Here is a 26,199-nt window from a genome sequence, read left to right as displayed (position 1 = left end):
GGCCAGACCAAAAACTTTCTGTAATCATCAAGTAAACAGAACATGCTGCAGACATGATGTTCAGCTCTTATAGTATACAGCAATGCTAAAGCTTTGAGAGGAACCCATCATCAATCTAGTCTACAAATGTAGAGAAAGTTGCACATTGGAGCAAACAACCTTGCATATTGGGACTGTGGTAGACAAGCAACTCCCATGTTCTGTGCAGGAAAATTATCTTTATTTCTAGTAGAGTGGAGGATCCCTACAAAGATTGTTGAAAAATACAGTGCTTTTTCAGTACAAGTAACAGGAACTGCTCTGTTTTTCGTTTTTTTTTTTTTTTGGCATCCTACTCAGCCGATTGAGGCAGTGGTAGACTAGCACACCCATGTTCTACAGCTTCTGTCAATGGAATCTTGTTTATCGAATTTCTGAGCTAAGAGAGTTCAAGCTGGAATTTGCTTGCCAGGATCTCTAAAGAAACCTCTCAAAAGATTTATGTAAAATGTAAGTGTTGTCTGTTAATAAAAATATGAAACCAGATTGAGACAGCAGTAGACGAGCGACTCCCATGTACTGCAAGGTTAATTTAAAGCCTCTATCAATCTAATTTTGTGGCATGATCTTTACAGAGACCTCTTAAAGTATTTTGGGAAGTTTAAAATGCTTTAAGATATTAAAAATAAACATAATGCCAGCAACAAATATATTTTTTTTAACAGGCAGAAAAAAGGAGTTGCTTGTCTACGGCTGCCTTGTTGTTAACCACTGTTAGTTCTAGGAATATTGTAAAATTTCTTTTGAAGAATGCAATGTAATGTCTGTTTCTGTTTGAGAAAAGAGCATCTGTTCTTAAAGATTTTCTTGCCTTTCTCACTCTAGACCAGGGGTGTCCAAACTTTTCCATCGAGGGGCCTCATACAGAAATATATAAGGAGGGCTGGGCCACTTTTATTCATCTCACCTCCATATTAAAATGAATAAAACCAATTTAATGTTGGTTAAGATATGCTCATGGACTGGGTATGCTTAAATGGCTAGTTGATGGCTGACAAGGTAAATGGGCAATAATTTTAAGGATTTTAGGGAGGGCAATCAAAGTTCAGGGGGCCCTAGTCAGCTCTGGCTACCACTGGCTCCGCCCCTGGAACATCATTGGTTCAGCTATTTGCTGCTGTAATCGTTTAGGGCATTATAAATCAAAATATATCCATTATTTTGGTTGCCAATATTTCTACTATTTACTGTGTTATGTCATTTCAGTCCTGAAAAAACAGCTGTAGATCCTTGTCAAAATGTTTGTTTACAGTATTAGCATGGTTGCACTGCCTCGTGCTGAAACTAAGAAGAAAAAGAGTGTAGCACAAGCTTCATGCTCTATTCAGGGCGTTATATAATACAATTTAAAGAATTTTTGGGGAGCCAATCAAAATCGGGCTATGGGCCACAGTTTGGACACCCCTTCTGTAGACACTTTGAACAACAATTTAGAGTCCATCAGTGATTAAAAAAAAGTGCACTTTTAGTCGTCCTTGTTGTATATTTGCATCTGATTCAGCTTTAAAAGGCAGTCAGCAGAAAAAATTCACCAACTGATCTCCTAATCATTTTTCTCCAGAGTGTTTCACAACCATCCCAGTAAAACCCCATCATGCAGAACCTCATTTAAAAGTCCAAGTCCATTTACCATTTACCTGCAGGTAAATGATAAATGGACTTGGACTGAATAGTCAAAGCGCTTTTACATTTGGTTTTGCACCATCCCATTCAGACCCTTTCACACTGATGGCAGAAGTTGCTATGGATAGTTGCCATCAGTATAAGCTTATCTCATTCAAGTGCATCCGTGCCCATTTCCACGTTAAGTGTCTTGCCCAAGGACACATCGACGTGACTGGAGGAGCTGGAGACTGAACCCACAAGCTTCTTGATGCCAGACGACTAGCTCTACTAACTGAGCCACAGTGGCCCCAAGGTAACGGTCCTTCTAGCCCCTATATTCTAGCCCCTATATTTAGATGTTACTTGTTCAGTTAGAATCAATTGATAGGTACTTTCTTTTAAGTATTGATCCAGGCTAACGCCGTGTCCACCAGCTCAGTCACCTTTGATTAGTAATGGCTCTGAAACGATCTTGTTTATGACCGTCCAAACAGTTTCTGACCTAAGAGAGTTAAAACTGTCGATTTTATCAATATGCCTGACCCTCTGGGACACCTTTTGACCCTCTGCTGGTCAGTGCAGGTCAAAGATCAAAGCTCAGGTTCTTTCACATGACTGGGCTGGGTAGTGGTGCCTTAAGTGGTGGGAGGATTGATGGAGGAGGATTTGACTAGATGGCTAAATGGAGGAGGATTTATTGCACTGACCGCTGGGTAATGGACCCTGACTGTGGCCATGGAGTGGCCTTGGTCACTTAACAAAGTCACATCACTGACATCGTGGTAACCTCTATAAGAGTGTGTGGTGTCAAAAAGCCTATTTGCAGACCTCATTTTGAAAAATCCAGTGTCGCCACTTTGAAAATTATACACTCCATAATTCAGTATCCTTAAAATCTACAAGACTGACTCTTATCATGAACTGGGTTTTAGCCCAGCTGTCCTTGCAGTTGATGATGTATTTGGCTCTAAATGTACCCATTGTCCTTGCAGTTTATTTAATGTTGTGCAGTGCATTACTGTGCCAGTATTCTCCCAGATGGTAGAAACATTCATTAGCATTACCAAAGTGTGTTTGTGTCAGCATTCACCTTTTTGAAACCTGGTACTGCTACCCAGTGTGCCCATGTGTATCTATTTTAAGTTGCACTTATTCACATGTGTGTAATAAACAGGTGGGTTTAGGAGTGAAGCAGAGAACCATGCATTTAGTTTTACTGCTTTCTATACACAGACCCTGTGACCTCGTAAACATTTGCATGTGTAGGTCTAAAATGTCTGAAGAAAAGTACCCTGATAATTTCTCACATCGTCATTTTTACCTTTTATAAATGTGTATTGTGCCCTCTTTTTACCTCCTTAGGATTCTTATTTTTCATCTGTTAGACTTGTTAAAATAACCAAAGATTCCCCATTTTAAATTCAACCAGTAGACACAAAAAGTTTGTGTAGCATCGTTCTCTGTACAAAATAAATGGACCCCTCTTGGTGCCAGTGCAGAAGTTAGCATCTAAATGTTTAGCATGGGGCTACCTTGCTGGCTTGCCAAAAGGTAGGTAAGGATCATGCATTTGTGGGATGAGCAGCAGAGCTGAGTATGTGGGTTGTGCCCATGAAAAATGTGCCAAATCTTCTCAGCCAGTGCCGAACAGCTTATTTTGCTGTTGCTGCTGACTTTTGTTTGCGCATTTGGTACCCCCAGGTGCTGCCAATCAGGTGCATAAACAGGCTTTCCAACGGTATAAGATTTATTGCCAAGAAGCATTACAAGAAAGAAACAATCTACAAAACACAAGTTTCCTTACATTTTGTGCAAAGTAGTACAGTTACTATTTTTCAGCTGCAACTGTTATGTGTGCATGTGCAATAATATCATTCAAGGACATCGGACGATCGTCATGTGGCTTCAAGCATGTATTGCTGCTGCTTCAGGGTTTTCTGTGCTGTCAGCTAATATAGACTGATATTTACAGCCAATGTAGTCTGATATTTTCAGCCTATGTAGACCAATACATGCAGAAAATGTAGGCCTGTAATTACAGCTAATATGAATTTTATTTAGAGCAGGTGAAGGCCTATTATTACAGTGTATAAACAAACATATGTATGGTTAATATAAACTGATATTTTCAGCCAATATAGACTGATATTTTCAGCCTATAGAGAACGACATACTCAACAAATGTAGGCCTGTAATTACAGCTGATAAACACTAATATTTACAACAGGTATAGGCCCATAATTACAGTCTATATAGACTCATGTGTACGGATAATATAGACTGATATTTACAGCCAGTATAGAACAATATTTATGGCCAATAGAGGCTGACATTTGCAGCCAATAAAAACTGATATTTACAGCAAATGTAGGCTATTTTCAGCTTATATAGACCAATTTTTGAAGCCAATGTTGGCCGGTTTTTACAGCCAATACTGACCAACATTTACAGCCAGTGGAGACTGATATCTTCCCTTGCCCAACTTCACCTTCAGTTTGGAGGAGTATGATTTTCCCATTCGATCCAGTCCTGCATGGATGTCATACATTCACATAGATTTTTCAGAGGCGAAACAGTCAAGCAGCACATTTTCTTTTAAAAGTTTACAAATCCAAGTTAAATAAACAAGAAGACAGATAACTTTCCTCTAAGTATGCTACATTGACTTTTGCCCTGCAGATGTGAAAGTTACTTGAGTGAATGTTTTCTGGCTTATTATCATTGCAAATTCCAAATTGTCCTCAGGCTGAATGAAGGAAATACTTGTGTTAGTCTTGTAAAACTGTTGTAAGAGTCCAAGTTTTTGCCTCAAACAGAATATATACCAACTCTATATTGACTTTGCCTGCAAGCTAGCCAACAACTTAGACACTGACCTTGTGTGGGCAGTGTATATTTGCATGAATATAAATCTCAATTTCAGCCTCAAAGATCACCATAAACATTGTTTTTCTAGATTTATGCCCCAGCATTAACACTAATTTCCTTCTCAGACATAGTAATCATGCCCTGGTCTGTCTTTGACTCCATTTTTCATATTTTTCATTGTTACTACCTGCAGTTTTGACTTTTTGACTTTCTATCCAACTAAACTCACCTTATCGGAACACACCTTAACAAAAGACTCATGTAATGGCACTGAGAGACATCCGCAGTCTTTGACCTATTTTAGATGCAGACAAGATAAATAGATAATCAGATGAAGACATTGTTACCTTTGAGCGCTCTGTGATGTAGTTTTCTGATGCCTTTTGATGCCAGCTTGCGGAAGCGTCCTTTTTTCCTACCAAAGATGTTTCTGTGTTGAATCAAAGCACATTTCATTAGAGCAAATCAGACTGTTTCTGTCTGCTTTTCCATTTCAGATCAGACCACACATACAGCTGCTTGTCCCAGTAAAGCAGAACATCAGAAACACAAAGTTAGAGAACACCAGAGGAAGTCTCCAGGTCTAATTAGAGGAAACAACTTTGGAACTTTTTGTGTTTTTCAACAATTAAATTCACAGTCAACTCTGTTCTCAGTACGGGGGGTTCTGGCATTTTTAAACTAACTTTTTTTTTTGCTTATTTTGGGTCAACAAGTAGGTACAAAAAGATGCAAGAGTTCATTTTTTTTGTCAGTGTTTTTATCACCTGTTTTTAGCTAGACTTAGTCTTTATTAATTCTTTCTTATCTTGCATTTTATCTCTGTTTTTTTATTTAATTGTCTCTACTTTAAACTCATTTTGGTGTGCATTAGTCTCTTAATCCTTTCATCATTTTAATGAAATCAAAAAGCCATGGGATTTCCCAACCAGGTAAAAACTACCTAGCACAGTCTAACACAGTGATACTCAACGCGTGGCTCTAGAGCCACATGTGGCTCTTTGGTGATGATTTGTGGCTTTTTTACGTCTTAATTTCAAATATTATTTCGCAAGAAAATCTTCAAAACAGAAAGTTGGACCTCAGAAATGACACATTGCAAGACACATTAATCATTTTGGCAGTTGGCTTTAATCATCAAACTTCATTTGTTTATATATTTCCATTGCCCTTATTTGCCATTTTTTTGACCCTTTAAGTCAGTTTTTGCCTCATTCATCCTGCTTTTTGCAACCCCCCCCCCCGCCATTTCTTTTCCACTTTTTATCCCATTTTTGCCACTCTTTGGTGCTTTTTGCCCATTTTAGCCACTTTTCACTTTTCTGTCACTTCTCACTCATTCTTTGCCACTTTTTGAACATTTTTGCCCCTTTAACTTCTTTGTATCGTCGTTTTTACCCATTTTTGCTATTTTCACCCATTTTGTGCCACTTTTTGACCATTTTGTCCTCTTTAACTTATTTTTAATGCGACTTGAACCCATTTTTGCCACTTTTCACCATTTTTGCCCCCTTTAACTTATCTTTATTGCTATTTATCGCATTAATAGCACTTTTCACCCAGTTTTTGTCACTTTTTTGACCATTTTTGGCCCCATTTTTATTGCTATTTTAATCAATTTTTGCCTTTTTTTTCACCTAGTTTTGCCATTTTATACTTACTTTGCCCCCTTTCTGCCATTTTTGCCACTCTTTTACCATTTTTGTTACCTTTAACTTAAGCTAATTGCCACTTTAACCTATTTTTGCCATTTTTCACCCAGTTTTTGCCCCTTTTTTTTTTTACTGCCTTTTGCCCATTTTAGTCACTTTTCGATCATTTGCCTTCACTTCTCACCTGTTTTTGTGCCACTTTTTGACCGTTTTTGCCCCCCTTTAACTTATTTTATTGCCACTTTAACCCATTTTTGCCACTTCTCACCATTTAGACATGGCTCTTGTAAAGGTTTTTTTCAACAGTTTGGCTCCTTGGTTGAGCAGAGTTGAGTAACCCTGGTCTCACAAATCAATATTGCACTCAGACAGCAGAGGCAGCAACTGTCATGGCAGAAAACAAAGCCAAACTGGAAATATCAAGAATCATAAACATGCTCCGGACACTTTAAATTATTGGTGTGGCAGCTAGAGGAGAAACCAAGCAGCTCTGTGACCGCTCCCTCCATGCATGGCAATGATCCGCAAACTGATAGTTAGTCAGTCGTAACGGTGTGAAATCAAATGCTGCTGCCAAATACCTGTGCAGAGCATTAATGACAACAGTAAAGTATTTATTTAGTTCATTTATGAGCACATGCATACCCGCTCAGTGTTGCTATTGATTTCTTTGTAACTTTAATCCCTGCTTCAACGTGTCTCGTTCTCAAGACACCTAGTAGCCATTTTACCAACCTGACCTTGAACACATCATAACATTGGTCAAATGTACTTTAATTCTGCCGATTCACTGCTGAGCTGTCTGGGAGTTTTTAAAGGTATTATAAGACATTCAAAGAAACAGGGCTGTCCTTATTTTCCATCACTGTGAGAGCAGGAGAACGCTCAAGTGACCATCATCCAGCTGCTGCCTTGCTGCTGTAGCTCAATCACGGTGTTCTCTAACACAGTGGTTCTCAACCTTGGGATTGGGACCCCCTTTGGTGTCAGGAGACACCGGGAGGGGGTCTCCAGATGCCCTTAAAAAAAAAACTAAGAATATTTTTAAAATTCCACTGTTGCCAGTTTACACAAATTTTGCCAGATTTTAACCTCTTTTTATCATTTGCCCACGAATTTTTAGGGATGCACCGATCCACTTTTTTCAGTTCCGATTCTGATAAATATGTGCCGATACCAATATATATAAATATATATATGTATATTTATATATTTTTTAAACAATTATTATTGTTGTTGGTATAATGTGTGAGGTTACATGAGGCAGTAGAAAACCACCCAGCTCCTCTTATTAAAAAGCAAAAAGCCATTTATTTGAACTACTACTAAAAAATAAATGTCAACATTATCCAAAAAACTGCTTGAAATCCCTGTCTATGATGCTCTTTTAAACTTTAATGAACCTCCCGCCACTACAGACCGCTGTAGCTTCAGGTAATGGCCGCAGCCTTCCACTCTGACCCTTCATCAGATGTAAACAATGAGAATGTCGGCGGTCGCTAAGCTGTTAGCGTATAGTAGAAAGACCGCTGTACGACAGTTTTCCAAAGTAGTAAATGGAAATAAAGTGGTATGTGGGCTGTCGAGGGTTAAGCTCACGTATGACTACTCACCCGAAGTGAAAAGAGGCCAAATATCAAAGTATGACATTAATCTGCAAAGAGGACCGAAGGCGGGCAGCGCTAGCTTTCAATGCTAGCCACACTAGCATTATCAGGCTAACGTCACGCCCACTCTTTGTTGTGTTCTCTCGTCTTTAGACTAGTTTTGACTATTCTAAATATAGACGTACGTTTAATCGACTAGGTGATTATACGGCTAAGAACATCCCTGACTGATACTAGCTCAGTTACACACAGACTGTCTCGTGTTAGACTGCGGTCGTTCATGGTCTACTGCAAACAGTAGGATGGATTTGGATTGGTCACTTGGATCGGCGCCATCAGTCAGATATCCCATCTATTAATTACGTCCATATCGCGCCCCGATACCGATATTGGATCAGATCGGTCCCATCCCTACCTATTTTAACATATTTTTGCTATTCAACTCCTATTTTAGTCAGTTTGAAACTCTTTCCATCAGTTTTTTTCCTGCCTGTTTTTGCCACTGTAACCCATTTTTGCCTTTTTTGGTTTTTTTTGCCACTTCTAACCCGTTTCTGCTACTTTTCAAATCCAATTTCACCATATTTTCCACCATTTTTTGCCATTATCAGCCCATTTTTTCAGACATTTTTTTAACAAAATAGATTTACATTTTTAAGAAGGCTATTTACTACAAAAATAATTACAAAATGAAAAATGTTTCTTTGATAAGAGTGGGATTTTCAGGTTGAATATAACTAAAGGATATCACAGCTGAACTTTACAATGGACCAGGATTTTGCTGACCTCCATGGGCCCCCCATTTAGCTGGGCTCCAGAAAGCTCTCCCCTTTACCCTCCTTATGGATGGCCTTTTCTCTACATGACTACTCTTGACTGTGCATGGCTGTTCAACCACCTTCAGGTACAGCGGGGGTCCTGGTCTCTGGCACCTTTTTTGGGGTCGTGGGCTGAAAAGGTTGAGAACCCCTGCTCTAACAGACCGAGTGTTGGTTCTGGACCTTACTCTCATCATGAACACATTCATGCTGTTAACATCAGCATAGCTGACATGGAGTTAGTTTAAGCTCTGAAAGATATTTGTGCTTGTGTCTGGGATAGTTTGAACGACCGTTTTTCATCTAACACCACACACACTCTTCACACACTTCGACCCCTGCCAGTTGTTTCTTCTCTCCGTGCTCTCCTCCTCTGCTCTCTCTATTCTGACCACGTTGGACCAGGACCCTGTCACTGACCCTCCAAAGAGAGATTGATTACAGGAAAGAAGAGAATTTTCTTTGCCTTCCTCTTTGGGTGTCTCCAGATTTCGAGGTTTCTGCCTCCCGTTACTATCTCTGTGGGCTCTGTGTTTGTTTACTTCCCTCCTCTCTTTATTTTCTCCTCTGTCAGGTTACATTTAAAAATCGCCCCGCTCTGCTTTTACATCCAGCCCGCTCCCTTAGGGTGGATATGAAAAACAAGGCAGCACAAAGATCCAAATTAGATTCTTCAGAATAGTTTTATTGTGGAGTCAGACCTCCCTGTGGTACCGCTCCCTCTCACTCCTTCTGCTGGGAGTGTGTGTGTTTATGTGGGCATGGAGGCAACAGCTGGCTGTAGGAAAATGAATGGGTGTGGGTGTCTGACTCTTAAGAGTTAAAATAATGACTGTCCTTCAGAAAGCCTTGAGCTAAACACTTTAATTGTTCTGTTAAAGGATTGTTTGTGCTGGATGTTATTTTTGAACTCCTGTGTGATTTCCGTTTTGTGTTTCCTTTTTTGACATGCAGCTGTAAATCATTGTTATACATCGTTTATTCCCGTTACACTGGCAAAAAATAACAAGAACAGCCATTAATTACTGAAGTAAATCCAGGATGTGACTGTAATTTTACATGCTGGCCATGTGCTGAAAGTTTAACAGCTGGTGGAGATGTACTTCCAGTGTTATATCATCATTGATTGAAGCATTGTGGTGAAAATAAAGCAAAGATTGCAGTTATCTGGTCTTCTGAAAGAAGCAAACTCAGGATGTCAGAACAGGACTTTGATACCTTGTTTAAAAACAGAATCCATCATTTATTTGATCTATAGGTGAGAAAAAAATCAGTTTCCTTACATCTATCTATCTAGACAGGAAATCCATCAAAAATTGCAGCTAAGCCCCTGAACACTGACTTAAATATACAAATAAAGTTTGGCCAGTGGTGTTTGTGCAGTTTAGATGGTATGGAAGAGTTTACTGGCAGTATTTAGTAATTAAGAGAAGAAATTATCAGTATTTGGTTGGATTGAACATTTTTCTCTGTGGTGTCGGTAGGGATTAATATTCTTTTATTTTTTCTAGAATCCTGTAGAATTAAAGGGAAAGCGTAATGACAGCACTACAGATGACAACTGTTATTTGAGCTTAGGCCGGCCACGCACTAGACGATTTTTTAATCTGAAACAATTTTAAAACCGTGGGAGACTACAGACTTCAGTTTCCAAAGATTTTTCATCTTTAATCCTCTGAACGCACACTCTAGACGACTCAGCCAGACTGTCAGATCACTGGAGACCACACACCTACTGACCTTTCTACAACCTGAAGTGATCATGTGACCTCAGAAAAAACAAACAAGCACGGATGTCTGTCGATACCATCTTGCTGTCTCTCCATAACAGGCTGCCCTGGCATGGGTTACAGGTGCCGCAAAAATCATAAAACAGGGGAAAGACTCAGGATGAAATCCTGGTCGGAATTAAGGTACCATTGTGAGCTGTAAAAGTATGTACGATCTGTCTAGTGACGCTACCCGGTCTGCTCGCTCTCATTGGTTGTTGTGGGTACTCCGTCAGCCGCATTACGACCTAGAATCATAAATATCAAATATATATTTATGATTCAGGGTCTGGGAGGCTACGACGTGATTTGGAGCAGTGAATTAATCGTGTTGACACCACACACATGCAGACTACTCAAACAAATAATCATTTGCAACAAGGCTCTAGTTGGCATACGCCCCCACAATCGTTGGGGGCATCAAATCTTGCCTGAAATCGGGTTTAAAATCCTGTAGTGTGTGGCCGGCCTTATTGAGACTGCAACCTTGGATTAACTGCTGATGGAAAGAGTACATTTTTAAGGTTTTCCTGCTCTGCAACAGTTTCTTCAGTCTTTGGAACAAGTTTGAAGTGAGGCTTTCAAAGCTTAAAATGTTGAGCATATTCAGCACTAGAACTGCCGTGGATCTCTATATACCTAAAACAGCCAACGGGTCAAATGTACCTGTCATTAAAGTGCCTTGATTTTCATTAATAGCACTGATCAAGTACTGTTAGTTAACTACTGACATTAAACAGCTTATTAACTACAGATAGCAAACTAGATCACTGTAGGAAGATGTTCCGTCTAGGGATGCACCGATACTGATCCTGGTACCAGGTATCGGCCTGATCCAGCCCCTCAAAGCTGGATCGGGTATCGGTGCGATCCAGGCAACCAGCTCTAAGCCTTTTTTACAAGGTTGTTGGCACTATTTTCTCACAGAATTGTTACTTTGTTTACAGTATGTGGTTAAAAACACTTGTGTAATGCAGTTTGTATTGGAATGTTACCTCTGATGCACTGTCTTTGTTTTTTGCTGCATTACCAGTCCACAGGGTATAAAAGTTTACAATTGAATAGTAATTTCTGTATGTCCTGAAGCATTCTTTTTACCAAACTGCTGGTAAACATTTAAACACTTTATAGTTTAAATAAATATCAACTTCATGTACTCATTTTTTGCCTTTTACCCAAAACAATTACTAGTCTTATTTTACAGTAGGGCATGCAGGTTATTCTTTTAACACTGGTATCGGATCAGTATTGGTATTGGTCAATACCCAAGCCCAGGTATCGGAATCGGTATTGGGACCAGAAAAGGTGGATCGGTGCATCCCTAGTTCCGTCACATAGAAAATCATGAAAATGAGTGAAAAATAACTAAAATTGGCCAAAAGGTGGGGAAAATAGGAAAAGTGCCATGTAATGGCTAGAGGCATCTTCAGTGGGCAGAAGTGGCAAAAAGGGAAAAAATGGGCAAAAAAATTGCAAAAAAAGGGCAATGAAAATATACAGACAAAAAATAGTTGACAGTTAAGTTTGACAATTAAAGCCTGCTTTACAAGTGTGGGAAACAAAATGCAATGGATAATTCTGAGGTCAAAGTTTCCATTTTTATTGGTTTTCCAGGGGAATCATATTTCAAATTTAGACATAAAAGAGACACAAATCCTCACAAAAGAGCTACATGTAGCTCTAGAGCCATGCGTTGAGTATCACTGGTCTAAACAATGACACTTCGGTAAGAAAATAGCACGCTGACCAGCTCATCAACAAACTGACTGCGGGGTCAGCCCTGCTGGATTCACCTGCTGCTTATGGACCAAAGAAATGTCATGTTTTCCGACTCATCCAAATCCCCAAAGCTATGAAACACACTTAAACATATCTTTCTTACTTTAGTATATAAATATGTCCATGAACTCTGAGTCTTCATCTTTCTCCTTCCAGACACACCTCTGCTGGTACGGAGCAGCAGTGACTCTGCCCTGGCTCCGCCCCTTGAAGTGAAAGCCTCGCCCTCATCTGAAGACCTCAGAAACGGGACTCCTGAACCAGTAAGGCTTTTTCTTTTACCAGTGACTGCAGAAGAAGGCAAAACATAGCCAAAAAAGATTGTTTTTATAGTTTTCATTCATCATTTAAGCTCAGTTTCCGTAAATTTGGACAACTGATCTTAACTTCAAGTATGGTAAAAAGTCAAAATGTTTCAACAGAGGTAAGGAAATGAAAAAAAGATAGAAGACAGGAAGTGAATAATGTAGAGATGAACATATTACATGTCCCTCTCCATCCCTGACATGTGCTGTTCCCTCAATGAAGATAAAGAAAGCCAGGGAGTGAATTCCCTCTTGTAGTCCAGCTGCAGGCCTCAGGCTATACTTTTAGAGACTCGGCTTTTCAAGTGCTCTCCCCCTCTTCACAACACACCGCCATCAAGAGGGACAGCCTTTTCTTCTTCTTCCTTTGGCCTGTGTACATGTGTGCTGGACAGGAGAGAGGCATGTTAGGTCACAATGTTATGTCAGGGAAACAGAAAGGGAGTCCTGGTGTTGTCCCCCGCCGTGTTCCACACAGCGGTGACTCAGCAGAACCCAGGCATCAGCAGGCGGCGAGCCAACACGATGACACAGGCCATATTTACTGTCTCAGAGATGTCAGGCTTCATATTTGTCAGAGAGAGCAGACCACAAAGAACGGGCTCATTATAGAGGATCTAAATAAACTACAGTGCTATTGTTTCTTTTATTTATAATGTTTTAAAGGCAAATCTGATCCTTCCTATGGAGATATAGGGAGACATATTTATAAATGCCTTACGGATCCAATGGAGGAAGTCAGAAGTCAGCTTTTGTATTCAAGCAACAGGAAGTGCTGTAGAGCAGGGGTTCTTAACCTTTTCAGCACGCAACCCCAAAAACTAAAGGTGCCAGAGACCAGGACCCTCACTGTACCTGAAGGTGGTTGAACCCAGCCATAAACATTGTAGAATAGTCAGACAAGACCGTCCATGAGGGGGGAGGAAGGGGAGAGCTTTCTGGGGCCCAGACGAACTGGGGGGCCATGGAGGTCAGCAAAATCATGATCAATCATAAAGTTAAGCTGTGATAACTGTAGTTTATATTTAACCTGAATAATAACCACTCTTATCAATGAAACAAATGTCTTTTTTATTCATCTGTGCTGTAGAGTATATAGCCTTCTAAAAAATGTAAATCCCTTTTCTTAAAATAGAATTAAAATGGTTTAAAATTACTGAAATGGGTTAATTGGTAGAAAAGGTGGTGAAATGGGGTTTTAAAAGTAGCACAAATGGGTAAGAAGTGGCAAAAAATTAGCCAAAAATGGGTTGAAGTGGCAAAAACAGGCATAACAGTGAAATGTTGATAAAATGTTGATGAAATGAGGTTAAAATGGGCAAAATGAGTGTTAAAAAGGGGTGAAAAGGGATTTATACTCTAAATAGTGGGTCAGCACAGGCAACAATAGGCAAAATGGGTAGAAAAAAGTGGTGGAAAAGATCTAAAATTGCCAAAAACTGTGGCAAAAATGTGTTAAAATAAGTCAAAATTTGTGTAAATTGGCAGAAATGGGTCCAAATTGTGCAAAAATTGTGGTAAGTGGCACAATTTTAGTGGCAAAAATGGGAAGAAAGTCTTTAAAAAGTAGCATCCAACATCAGTGTTGTAGTCGAGTCACCAAACCTGAGTCCAAGTCGAGTCCAGAGTCCCTAGTGTTCAAGTCTGAGTCACCAAAGAAAAGTCAGAGTCGAGTCCCGAGTCCCTAGTGTTCAAGTCCCAGTCATCAAAGAAAAATCCAAGTCAGGTCAGAGTTGAGTCCTCTTTACCTTAGTCCGAGTCTGATTCCAGCCCCCATTACCTGTGTTCAAATCCTAGACGAGTCCCCAGTTCCTAAGACCTGGAGCTAAATTAAATTAAATGATCAATTATTTTCAAGCCATTCCAGCTTTCCAGGTGGGCCGCACTGACGTGTTTCATTAATGTATGAATTTCTTCAACTTTTTAATCTGAAGGGCTAAAGAAGCTGTTACACTCTTCATACATAATATTAGTGATATTAACAGATTATTTGTGTATTTAGTGTTTAAAAAATGAAACATGTTTTTAACTGAACTCATGCTCGACATCCATCTTATACTAAATATTCCTCCTTTTAAATGACTGGATTTATTCAGATTTCTCACTAAAAACTAAAATTTCAATTTTCTCTGCGGGACATTTGAACACATCATGAAAAGGTCTTAACGTCGCCCTCCCTTCGGTACTCCAAAGTCTGAGTTGTCATTAAACACATCATAATTTTACCATGTGTCACCTAGTTTAGCTCACTAATCAGCGTTACCTCGTCGTCGTTAATGCAGATTTCAACGTTGGATTAATATTTTTAACTAACGGGACTCACTACAAGTTTTCATCACTCTGTCCCAGACTGAGGAGGATTACTGTACAGCAGCAACAGCAGCTAATATGACCAGCCTGAGCGGCTGATGGAGATTTTCCGTGATTCAATGGTAGGCTGGCTGCATTTAGTTTAACTTCTTGTAAAGATTACCGCGGGATTACCTCTTCATCCTCGAGTCCTGACACAGTTAAAGCTTGAGTCCGAGTCAAAGTCCAAGTCAAAGTCTGAGTCATCAGTGCTCAAGTCCAAGTCCAGTCATGAGTCTGCCAAATCAGGACTCGAGTCCAGGACTCGGACTCGAGCCCGACTCGAGTCCTACAACACTGTCCGACATGCATGCATTGATATCATCAATAAATCAGAGCTGGGAGGACCCGTTCTCTGGGTTTTCAGGGGCCCAGACAGTTCTGTGTGCAGACTTAATTTTTACAGCTTTTTTAAATACTTTGATTTCATCATAAATTTACCAAATGACCAACGTTTTTTTTCATTCAACTAATTTTATATATTTTGATTAAAATGGGTAAATCATAAAATCTGAAGTCACTGAAAAAAAACCTGATTTGTTTTTAAAGCATCTGGCGACCCCCTCTTAGTGTCTCACAACCCCCAAGAGGGTCCCGACCTCCGCGTTGAGGACCACTGAGGTTGTGAGCACTATCAGTGGAAAGAAACAGTGCCATTGTTGACAAAATGTCTGTGCAACACAATTTAAAACAGAATGAAAGATTAAATGTTTACTTTTATGCATTGGATTGCTGATGAGCCTAAGGAGCTTTACTAAAAGGGCATCACACAGTGAAAATGTGCAGTATTAAAATACATCAGAGCAAATATAACAACATAATATATAAAGATTTTGGGGGTCTGGCTTTTGGCCCCATTTTAAGGGGGCAATGACAGGTTATTAGGAAAGAGAGTCTGGAGTTGCATGCGGTAGAGGAGCAGCAGCTCTGAGTCTGTAGCGTCAATATAAGGGGTATGATCTGACCCAAACATCTGAGTTTTCCTCCACAGCACAGCTACAGTTTTTAGATGTCACTGATCACGGAAGAAAGAACTGAAGCAGGAGTTTTGGCCAGATCATTGGTGCTGGTGGGCTAAACCTGGCCCAAAGGTCACGATTTTTGAGGTCACTGTCCATCAGGGCCCCCTTTTTAAAATTTCTGCGATTAAGGAATGCCTTATTGATCTTTCATCTTTTTAGGTATAAAAGGGCGTGTAATTGAAAACAGCGTTAAATAGACAGATGATACAGTGGGAAAACTACAGTTTCATATGCACACAGTCGATATAGACCACTGATACTCAGCACGTGGCTCTAGAGCCACATGTGGCTCTTTTATGTCTAAATTTGAAATATTATTCCCCCCGAAAACCATAAAAAAGGGAAAGCCCATCTTTTCCTTTTTTTGCCACATTTTGCCCATTTAAGGTGTCTCTTGCCAGTAAATGTCACTTTTTACCATTTTCCCCCATCTTTTTGCTCCTTTTTGCCAATTTTAGTTATTTTTTTAATAATTTTACCCCACCTTTTTGCTGCTTTAAACCAATTTTAGTTATTTTTCACTCATTTCCTCCCACCTTTTTTCTCCTTTTTGCCAATTTTAGTTATTTTTTTATCATTTTATCCCACATTTTTGCTGCTTTAAACCAATTTTAGTTATTTTTCACTCATTTTCTCCCACCTTTTTTTTTTTTTTTTTTTTTAAGATTTATTTTTAGGCCTTTTCATGCCTTTCGGATAGATGAAGGACAGTGGATTGACTCGGAAACAGGGAAGAGAGTTGGGAGAGACACGTGGTTAAGGGCCACAGGCTGAATTCGAACCCCGCGCCGCCCATGTACATGGTACATGGTACGGGCCTTAAACCACTCTACCACCTGCACGCTCATTTCCCCCATCTTTTTGCTGCTTTTTGCCAATTTAGTCACTTGTCACTCATTTTCTCCTGCCTTTTTGCTGCTTTTTGCCAGTTTTAGTTGGTTTTCACTCATTTTTCTCTACCTTTTTGCTGCTTTTTTGGCAATTTAGTCACTTGTCACTCATTTTCTCCTGCCTTTTTGCTGCTTTTTGCCAGTTTAAGTTGGTTTTCACTCATTTTTCTCTACCTTTTTGCTGCTTTTTGCCAATTTAGTCACTTGTCACTCATTTTCTCCTGCCTTTTTGCTGCTTTTTGCCAGTTTTAGTTGGTTTTCACTCATTTTTCTCTACCTTTTTGCTGCTTTTTTGGCAATTTTAATCATTTTTCACCCCTCTCTGCCATTTTCTGCCTATTTTACCCGTTCACCCGTTTTTGGCCACTTTTTCTGCATCTTTTTCACCTATTTTGCCAGCTTTATCTTATGTTTATGGCCACTTTTCACTTAGATTGTGGCTCTTGCAAAGGTATTTCAACATTTTGACTCTTTGGTTGAGCTGGTTGAGTAACACTGATATAGACTATGTGCAAAATGTTGAATACTGTGTGCTCAGTGTAAGGAAAGAGTTTGATTTAAGGATAAAGATCAGCCTCTGTAACCGTCTCTTACTAAGAGTTTCTGATGCATGTATTCAAATGTAAATCACCATAGTGTTTCAGTCTCCCTAATATCACTAATCTACATTTACAATGAGGATATCTATTATGCATGTAAACACAACAAAAGGTATCAACATGCAAATATAAAGTGATGAATCAGATTTCTGTGATTATAGAGTTCCTCTGCATGTAATCCTTCAGCTGAGGGATTACAGCTCCCTCATCTAAAACAACTCACTCTCATATCCTTCTCATCCTTATTTTATGGATAATATGGAAAAGTTGGGCTTCATTTGAAAGTTAGCACTGAGGAAATATGAGGGTTTTAGCTGAAGCTCTGTGAATGAAGTACGTCTGAGTATTCTGAAATCTTGGCATTCAGAAACTGATGGTTTTGAACAATCTATGAAGTGAAAGATATGTTCAAGACTGTTAAAATCATAAATTAGACACCCAAACAGAGGCAAACAATGACTATTGTGGTGTGTGTGTGTGTGTGTGTGTGTGTGTGTGTGTGTGTGTGTGTGTGCTTTATGTGTTTGGAGTGTGTAAAGCTAGAGGTTCGTCACAGCTCTTGGCCATATTGAGTCTGGAACTTGATGGACTTCTAAAGATCAATACACAATCACTTCATCCATCCACTGTACCGCTCCTCTGCTACCCCCTTATCTCCACACACACACTCACACACTCTTGTGTGCTGCTTTTGTCTTGAAGGAGGTACTGAAAGCCAGATAAAGTCTAATTAAGGCTGGTACAGTGATAAATATGCGCCCTGCCCTTTTAATTGATTTAGCTGCCTGTTATAGTGAAGGCAGAGGTCAGCCTGCTTCTCTTTGACTCACATTAAGTCTAAACACATATCGCTCTCTGTTCGTCTTGATCAGGCGTGCTAATGAAACTAGCCAGCAGTGCTAAACATGCAGTCAGCCTTTTAATTGGTCCAGACTTTCTGCCATGTACGTTGCTAATAAACGAGACATTTATAAGCAGTAGCCGGTGGATTCTTCTGCGTCTCCTCGTCCTCTCTCTCTGTCCTGCTCCCTCAGCTCTGCCTCCCACGTTTTTTTGGCTGGTTTTCAACACCTCGAGGTGCACTGATGCAATGCATGTTAACACAGCAGAAAGTCAGACTTTAATATGTTACAGTCTGTCTGCTGTTCTCTCAGCTGTGATGTAAAACGCTGACACTGTAAAGGAGGATTCTGGTGTTTTAAACCTGGTGCTGAGTCTGGATGGCTAACAGGTACAAAAACAAGGGGTTGCTCCTGTTTTTAGCTGAATTAGCAGCTACAAAATCAGCTGAAACATGATACTTGTTTATGATGCTCTCTGTCAAAGAAAAGTAGGGGTGTCCGATCACATTGTTCTGCAAGCCAGATTAGCCGTTAGCGATACAGTTACTTCAGCACTCTGTTATTACAGCTGGTTTAGCAGTCAATCAGTGTACCCCATACAGTAAGTGTAACCTGACAAAATGAGCACAAAAGTCATCCTATCAGTCAACAGCATGCTTTTACTAACTTTCTTCAACAGAGCAGAACAAAAACTTCACAAGGAGTGATGACTTGATTCATTCTATAGTGGAACCGTGCCGGGAGCTCTTCAAAATAAAAGCATTCTTTACAAACAGAAGGAGTTTCCCCAAAGAAACACTAAAGCAGGCTTTTATTCTGAAAAGCACAAACTGGAAGTGTACTCATACTGTGTTTATCTTTCCTTGTAGCATAAATATGGAAACAGAAAGCTTCACAAATAGCAGAGGTTTAGAGAACAGGTGCATTTAACGTCCTGTCCTTCATCTGTGTCAACAAACAGGCTGCAAACATATTCTACCGTTGTGGACGTACAGATTTGTTACAACAGGGAAGTTATGGCTCTCTATCATTATCCTGTCTATAATGGCTGATAAATGTCGCTGTGGAAATAATAGGCAAGACCTCAATTCTTCAAATTCTCTGCATCTCGGCGTGTTCACATTTACTTAAAATGCAGATATCTAGTGAGTTCTTTTGTTCAGTTTTAAGAGATAGAAATATTTATCCAATAGGATGAACTTGTCTGATCATGTTGGGTTCCTTTTAAGACATGATTGCCTTATTTTACTCTTTTTAATCTCTTTTGTGTTTGTTGTACAACAACACACTCTAGACATTTAAAAAATGTGATGTGTAACTCTGCTTTAAAACCAGTTTTCTTCATTTAAGAAGTTTGCTGCAGCCTAAGCACTCGTGCTCGAACACATACACTACCGCTCAAAAGCTTGGGATCACTGGAAAATTTCCATGTTTTCCAAAGAAAAACATTTTCATGCAGTTCACAAACAGTTCCCAGCAACTGTCAGTCCTCTGCATCAATCTCCTCGCATGGCTGCTAATCCAAGTTAACCCTGTTGCACTGCTACAAACCATTTTACTAATAAGGGAAAAAAGAGTGGACACTGGAAGACAGGAAGAAGGTGTGCACGGATGAGTCCAAATCTGAGGACTTTGGATCAAACAGAAGAACATTTGTGAGACACAGAACACATGAAAAGATGCAAGAACAGAGCTTAAAACCATCAGTCAGAGAAGTGGAGGCAGCGTGACGGTCTGGGAGCTTTGGAGATGGTAGAATAGGAGGTTTGTAAAGAGTGGAAGGGACCTTGGGGAAAGAAAGTTATTACAATATTTTGTAATGCCATGCCATAACCTGTGGACAGCACTTGCTTGGGGCCAGTTTCATCCTACAGCAGGACACTGATCCAAAACACACCTCCAAGGTGTCTACGAAATATTTAAAGAATAAGCAGACAGAATTCTGACTGTAATGGAGTGGCCAGCACAGTCTTCAGATCTGAACGCGGTACGAAGGAAGAATCCATCAAGCCAATCCATCTTGTAGGAGATTCTCCAGAAAGCATGGGGGGAAATCTCATCAGATTAGCTTGAAAAACTGACAGCTAGCATGCCTCAGGTCTGCACGGCTTTAACTGCTGCAAAAAGTGTTTGTTTTTTTTTTTTTTCTATGAAAGCAAAGTTTAAAGAACATTTTTCATTAGAATCATTATTTCTAACTCTGACAATGTCAGCATGTCCAGTTCATTTGTTGTATTTCAAGCATTTATGGTATTTTTAAGTTCTCATATTTGGACTTGGTATCAGTGAGTGCTCAGTCTAAGTACTCGTACTTGATCTGGAAAAATGTGGTAAGGGTGTTTCGCTATATACCAGTATAAAGTACAGACCTCAGGTTGAGAACCAGTTTTTTACAGTGTGATGTTAGCATCTCTTGATATGGCCACTAAGACAAAGTTGGAGCTATGTCGACAGTTTGGTGGTGTTTCAACTTAACTCAGGGTCAAAAAGTGGAGAAGATTTTTAAACATGCACTGCTAAATTATCAAGAGGAGGGTAAGCAACGTCCCATGAAAATAAAACAAACTTTGAAAATAATTTTAGGAACTTTAATGGTATTATTGAGAATTCTTATTCCTACTCTGTATCAGTACCCAAATTGTCCTTGTTCTGATAATAATTGCCATCAGTGCATCCTTATGCTGTCACAATAGAGACAACAAAGAGGTTCCTCTTCACCTGCTGACTGTGTGAGCTGAAGAACTCTGCTGTTTTTCTATAAATTCTTCCTCTGTCCATTTCTCACGCTAACAGCTGGATGCGGTGTGTTTCTTGGAGTCCGTCCCTCGAGGACCGTCCTGCGTTAGTGCGTGTAAGTTTGTGTTTTCCCAGAGAAGACGAGTGTGAACACGGCAGTCTGTTGACGTGATGGATATGACGAGGGTCAAGGAGCAGCGGCGCACACACAGAAGTTGTGATCCTGCGGAGTGCAAACATACAACACACACATAATATTTTTCAACCACATGACACTCAGCAGATGACTCCAGCTGCAGAGGAAACACACAGAAGAAGAACACACCTCATTACTCATCCATCTGACAAGAACCACACACCTCATATCTCATAGGTGCTCACAGCGCTGTCACTCAGCCACACCTCAGAGTGCAAACAGCACCCAAACATCCAGAAAAACCTGAGCACGGCGGCGAGCGGCACAATAGCAGTCTGTTAGTTGTGCTTAGACGAGCTTCTCGACAGGTTTCACAAATTATTTTGTGCGTTTGTCCTGGGACCACAAAGCCTGTCACTGAGTGAAGAAAACAGATCATTTTGAACAAAATAACTGCAGGCTGGAGTTTCTTTAGAATAAGGGCTTCTGAGTCTCTCACAGCTTTCAAGTTGGAGCTTTTTCACTCTATTCAAGTCAGAATTATTCTTTAGTCTGACTCCTCTATGCAGGTTTAACTTAATGATGACATACCACCATTGGTCTGAATCAGTGGTTCCTAACTGGTGGGTGAGAGCCCTAAAGGGGGCTTCTTTCAGTGGGCTGAGAATGTGGAACTATAGACAAATGATGTATGAAAGCCCTAAGTGGACTTTAATCCACATATTTTGTTGTACTCTGTGTTAACAAGAAAAGTTTACTCATTTATCACGTTATCTAACAAAGCTGGTTTACCTTTCATAATGATGTAATTACTTGAACTTACTTGAACTTACTTGAAATTATATGAACAACCAAAATGACCACGTCATCTTTGGCATAAAATAACATGTACCAGGTTCAGCATTGATGTTCCTTTAACCTCCTCAGGCCTGAGCTTTTGTGTGGAATGCATTTTTATTTTCTCCCACTCAATCAGGATAATTTGAACCTCTTATGTTTGAAAGCTCAGCCTTGACTTTGAACAGGAATTAATTTAGACCACAAATGAAGTCCAAAATCAACAAAAAATTCCAAAGAAACTTCCTAAAATATCTGAAAAGTTCTGAAAATCCATTAGTATTATTTTAGTTTTTTATTATTAAAGTGTCGCATAAAAAACACCCCTGAATTTCTTTAAATAATCCTCAAATGTTTCACTGAAATTTTATCATAAAGCATAAATTTTAATGAAACCCCCCCTCCTCTCCAAATTCTATTTACATTCCTAGAAAATTCTAAAAGAAAATTCTCCCAAAAGTACAAATGTATTTCCCAAAATTCCATGAAAAATGATGGAACATTCCTCCAAATATGCCTACTAATTCCCTGAAAATTCCATTAAATTCTAGAAATGTTAAAGGACACCTTGTTTCCCAAATCCAAATCAGATTCCCTCAATTAAAAAATAAATGTCCTAAGTTTCCAGAAAAGTTTTGATGCAAAGTTTCCTAAGATAAGTCACATAAAATTTCCCAAAAATTACAAATAAATTTCCTGAATTTACACAAAATAACAATCCTGAAACAATTCTCTGTTTACCCCCCCAAAAATCCTAATTCTTCATGCAAATATTCATAAGTTTCAATGCAAAAACACTTCCAAAGAAGCTCTCAAAAACATACAAAAATAAACAAAATTTTCCGTAAAAAATCGGGAAATATTCCAAGATATATTCAAAAAATTCACTATGAAAATTCCTGAAAATTTGATAGCAAGTTCTCCCAGTATTTCAAATGAAAAACTTAAACTTCAATGGACAGTATAGAAAATTTTCTCAAAAATCTACCGGTAGAAAATTGCAATTATGTTGTCAGAAGGCTCATAGGAGGTTAAAGCATGTTTAGTTTATCCTGTTTTACTTTAGTCATGTGCCCTGGCACACAAGGGGGGTGGGAATAAACAGCACAAGATAATTCAGTCCAATTCTGGGGGGGTTCTGGAGCGCTGGAGCCTATCCCAGCTGTTATTTGGCGAGAGGCTAGGTACACCCTGGACTGGTCACCAGTCAATCGCAGGGCAGACAAATAGAGACAGACAATCAGGCACGTTCACTCTCACACCTACGGGCAATTGAGAGTCACCAGTTAACCTAATGAGCATGTCTTTGGTGGTGGGAGGAGGCTGGAGCACCTGGAGAGAACCCACATGTGCACGGGGAAAACATGCAAACTCCGCACAGAAAGGCCCTGACCAGGAAGCGAACCAGGAACGTACTTGCTGTGAGGCAACAGTGCTAACTCCTAACTTCAGCCCTGAATCATATGACTAAGTTTGACCACAGCTTGCTCCCGTAGTCCTCCAGCACGAATGTTTAAATGCTTGGGGTGAAGAGGTGAGAGGGTCAGACACAGCCAGCAGTGATGAGTGAGGAAACAGACCCAGGTCTGCTTAATGGCAGTCTTCTTTTTAAAAAGCTGGAGAATGTTAGTAAAGATAAAACTGTGTACATGCTGCAGTGATGAACTGTCTTTACACTGAAGCATGAGTCTTAATTTCCACCTTCAGGTAAAGCACATCTTTGCTTATGTTAGCAAAGATGCTAACAACAACACGAGATCAAGCCATGATAGCTAATGTTGCTAATGTTAGCAAAGATGCTAACAACAACACGGGATCAAGCCATGATAGCTAATGTTGCTAATGTTAGCAAAGTATTGTGAAAGAGCTGTGAAACGGTCTGTCTTGTGTGTCAGGTTAGAGAGGTGCAGTAGACAGGTGTCCCCTGGCATTTCCAACCAACAGTTCAAGCAGCCATTCTATTAATCAGACTTTATTTAACTTTTAATCACTGTTAGAATCATAACTATCCATCCTGTGCTCTTTGGGCTTCAGCAGAACCAGGATAAGAGATGTAGCACTGTGGTCACACAGGTAGATATATAATGACAGTCAGTAGCAGCAGCAGTAAAGAAAGTGAACATTTAAGTGAGCTGTGTCACCCGAGTATCCATAAATGCCATCTCTATAATGAGATCTAGAGCATATTACAGCATTATAGCATGGTATATGGCTGTGACAGAGTGGGAGGGATGCTTATGGCTCTAATGCCTCTCCTTTGTGTGTGGAGATACGAGCAGCGAGGCGGTGCGAGCTGATTGGCTGAGCAGCAGCAGGGTGCCTGATTCACGGAGCTGCTGTTTTTATGTCTGCATGTACGGGGAGTGTTCTCACTGGGCATTATGTCGTGATCCCTTAACTTTTGAAGCATTAAAGACAAAGGTTTGTGTGATTTTTGTGTGTAAATGTCAAACAGACAGAGGTGTGTTTTTGTGTCATGTTTTGTGTTACATTCCTGATGTACAACAAGTGCAGCTGTGTTGCTGAGCGTTCACCTGCTCTGTGTGTCGCTGGTGATGACGTGTAGGAGGAGAAGCCTTGGCTAATGGCGTTGCGGGGAAGATGCACAGCAACAATAGAGCCTCCAGCTCCTCTTTTCTGCCCCCGCACATGCACATCCACGCTCTATTGTGGGGTAATCTCACACTGCCCAGATAAGTGGGTCACTATTTGTGTTGGCAGCATACACATTTGTTCATAAACACCCGTCATTTTTGTATTTTTACAGCTCTGCAGTCGCTTCAGTGTAGGTAATATTTGCAGGGATTTGATGTGTGGGTGTTGTGTATTTACTCAGCGTGTGTGACAGAGAGTCCATCGGGGAGTTGTGGGGGGTTAGCTAAGGAGCAGGACTGGTGGTGGGCGGGAGCTTTTTAGCCATTAGTACTGGTGACACAATGAAAGTGACAAGGCAGAAGGACCTAATTGCACCCTTCTTGTCGTTAGTGATTTGGGGGTAATTTGGCTCTCCCGCTCCTTGAGTGTGTTCGCAGCAGTTTGACGCTCCTCCATTTCCCTCTCTCTGTCGCTCTCTCCCCCTCTTGTCTTCATTTTTATTTGTTTTCCCCCTGGGGTTGTTGATTTTGTCGACTTAAAAATAGAGCCTTGTCTGACATGGTGGCAGGGAGGGGGGAGGGAGAGGTAGACGGATAGAAATGTACACAGACTGAAGGAGGGACAGCAGCGTCCGGCCGCCGTTCTTCCTTCGCCGTCCAAAGGTGATTGATTGTGACGTTAGATTGTTTTACTAATTGGCAATTGGCCTCCTTGACTTGTCTTTATGTGCGTTCAGTTTAGAAAATCTAACCCGAGCAACATCACTCACTCGTTTGTTTATGTTTTCTCCAGGAAATCAACCATGTTTTGAAAGGAACGTTGGAGCGACTGCGCACAGAAGACCCTCCTGCTCATTACGACGCCCCTGCCAAGATGAGCCAAGTGAACTTCAGGTGAGAGTGAGCGCAGGTGTTTGTGTGGCAGGCAGATCATACTGTAGCTAAGTACGCTGCAGTGATGGAGACGAGGATTAACGCTCGTAAACAGTCTTTGTTTGACAGCCTGACACTTCTGCGGGATTAAACAGTCTCCTGTTTGTGTGACGTTGTGAGTGTGCTGTCTGTGTCGGTGGCTGCTGTTGTTTATGTGGCTGTGCTTGAACTGAAATATAAGCCAGAAGAACATATTCTACCTTTACTGCAAAAACAGATCTAAATTAGTCAAACCTTATCACATGCAAAGAAAATGCAAATTCAATCCTGGCAATGTGAATTCAGTTGAATTTGATGAACTTGAGCAAGTGTGAAACTCTAAACTTAAAGCATGCATTCTAGTTACTTTTATGTAGTTCTTGTAATCCATGCATTATTTAAACCAGTGGCTCTTAATAGCAAATTTCATTCCAAATGTCTTAAAATTTCCTGTTATGCCTGAATTACACCGCATTCCAAATTATTATGCAAATGGGATTTTAGTGTCATAAACATTCAATTTTGTTTTTCAATGACACTCATGGGTGGTGTTGTGTCTCAGGGCTCTTTGGATCACTGAAGTCAGTCTCAGACACCTGTGATCATTAGTTTGCCAGGTGAGTTACTACTTAAGAAGGATGTTCCACATTATTAAGTGGGCCACAGTTTATGCAGTCATGTATAAACCTACTATTCAGCCACCCCTAACCAATGCTCACAAGCAGAAATGGTTGCAGTGTTCCCAGAAATAGATGAAGACTCATTTTCAAACAGTTTTGTTTACTGATGAGTGCCGTGCAACCCTGGATGGTCCAGGTGGAGGAGTAGTGGATGGCCGGT

General features: G+C 40.2%; 1 protein-coding gene across 2 annotated transcripts in view; it reads left to right on the top strand.

The window, feature by feature from the left end:
* pard3ba (par-3 family cell polarity regulator beta a) overlaps window positions 1-26,199 on the top strand; it is a 364,154-nt gene that overhangs the window by 70,199 nt on the left and 267,756 nt on the right. For both annotated transcript variants that reach the window (XM_041781937.1, XM_041781936.1), the window contains 2 exons: window positions 12,294-12,400; window positions 25,241-25,341. In XM_041781937.1, coding sequence (XP_041637871.1) covers window positions 12,294-12,400; window positions 25,241-25,341 — 208 coding nt within the window. The remainder of the gene's footprint in view (window positions 1-12,293; window positions 12,401-25,240; window positions 25,342-26,199) is intronic.

Source organism: Cheilinus undulatus, linkage group 24 (genome assembly GCF_018320785.1).
Source record: "Cheilinus undulatus linkage group 24, ASM1832078v1, whole genome shotgun sequence".
NCBI classification, from domain to species: domain Eukaryota; kingdom Metazoa; phylum Chordata; class Actinopteri; order Labriformes; family Labridae; genus Cheilinus; species Cheilinus undulatus.
Note: the sequence above shows the minus strand (reverse complement) of the source record. Positions and strands in the feature narration are given on the sequence as shown.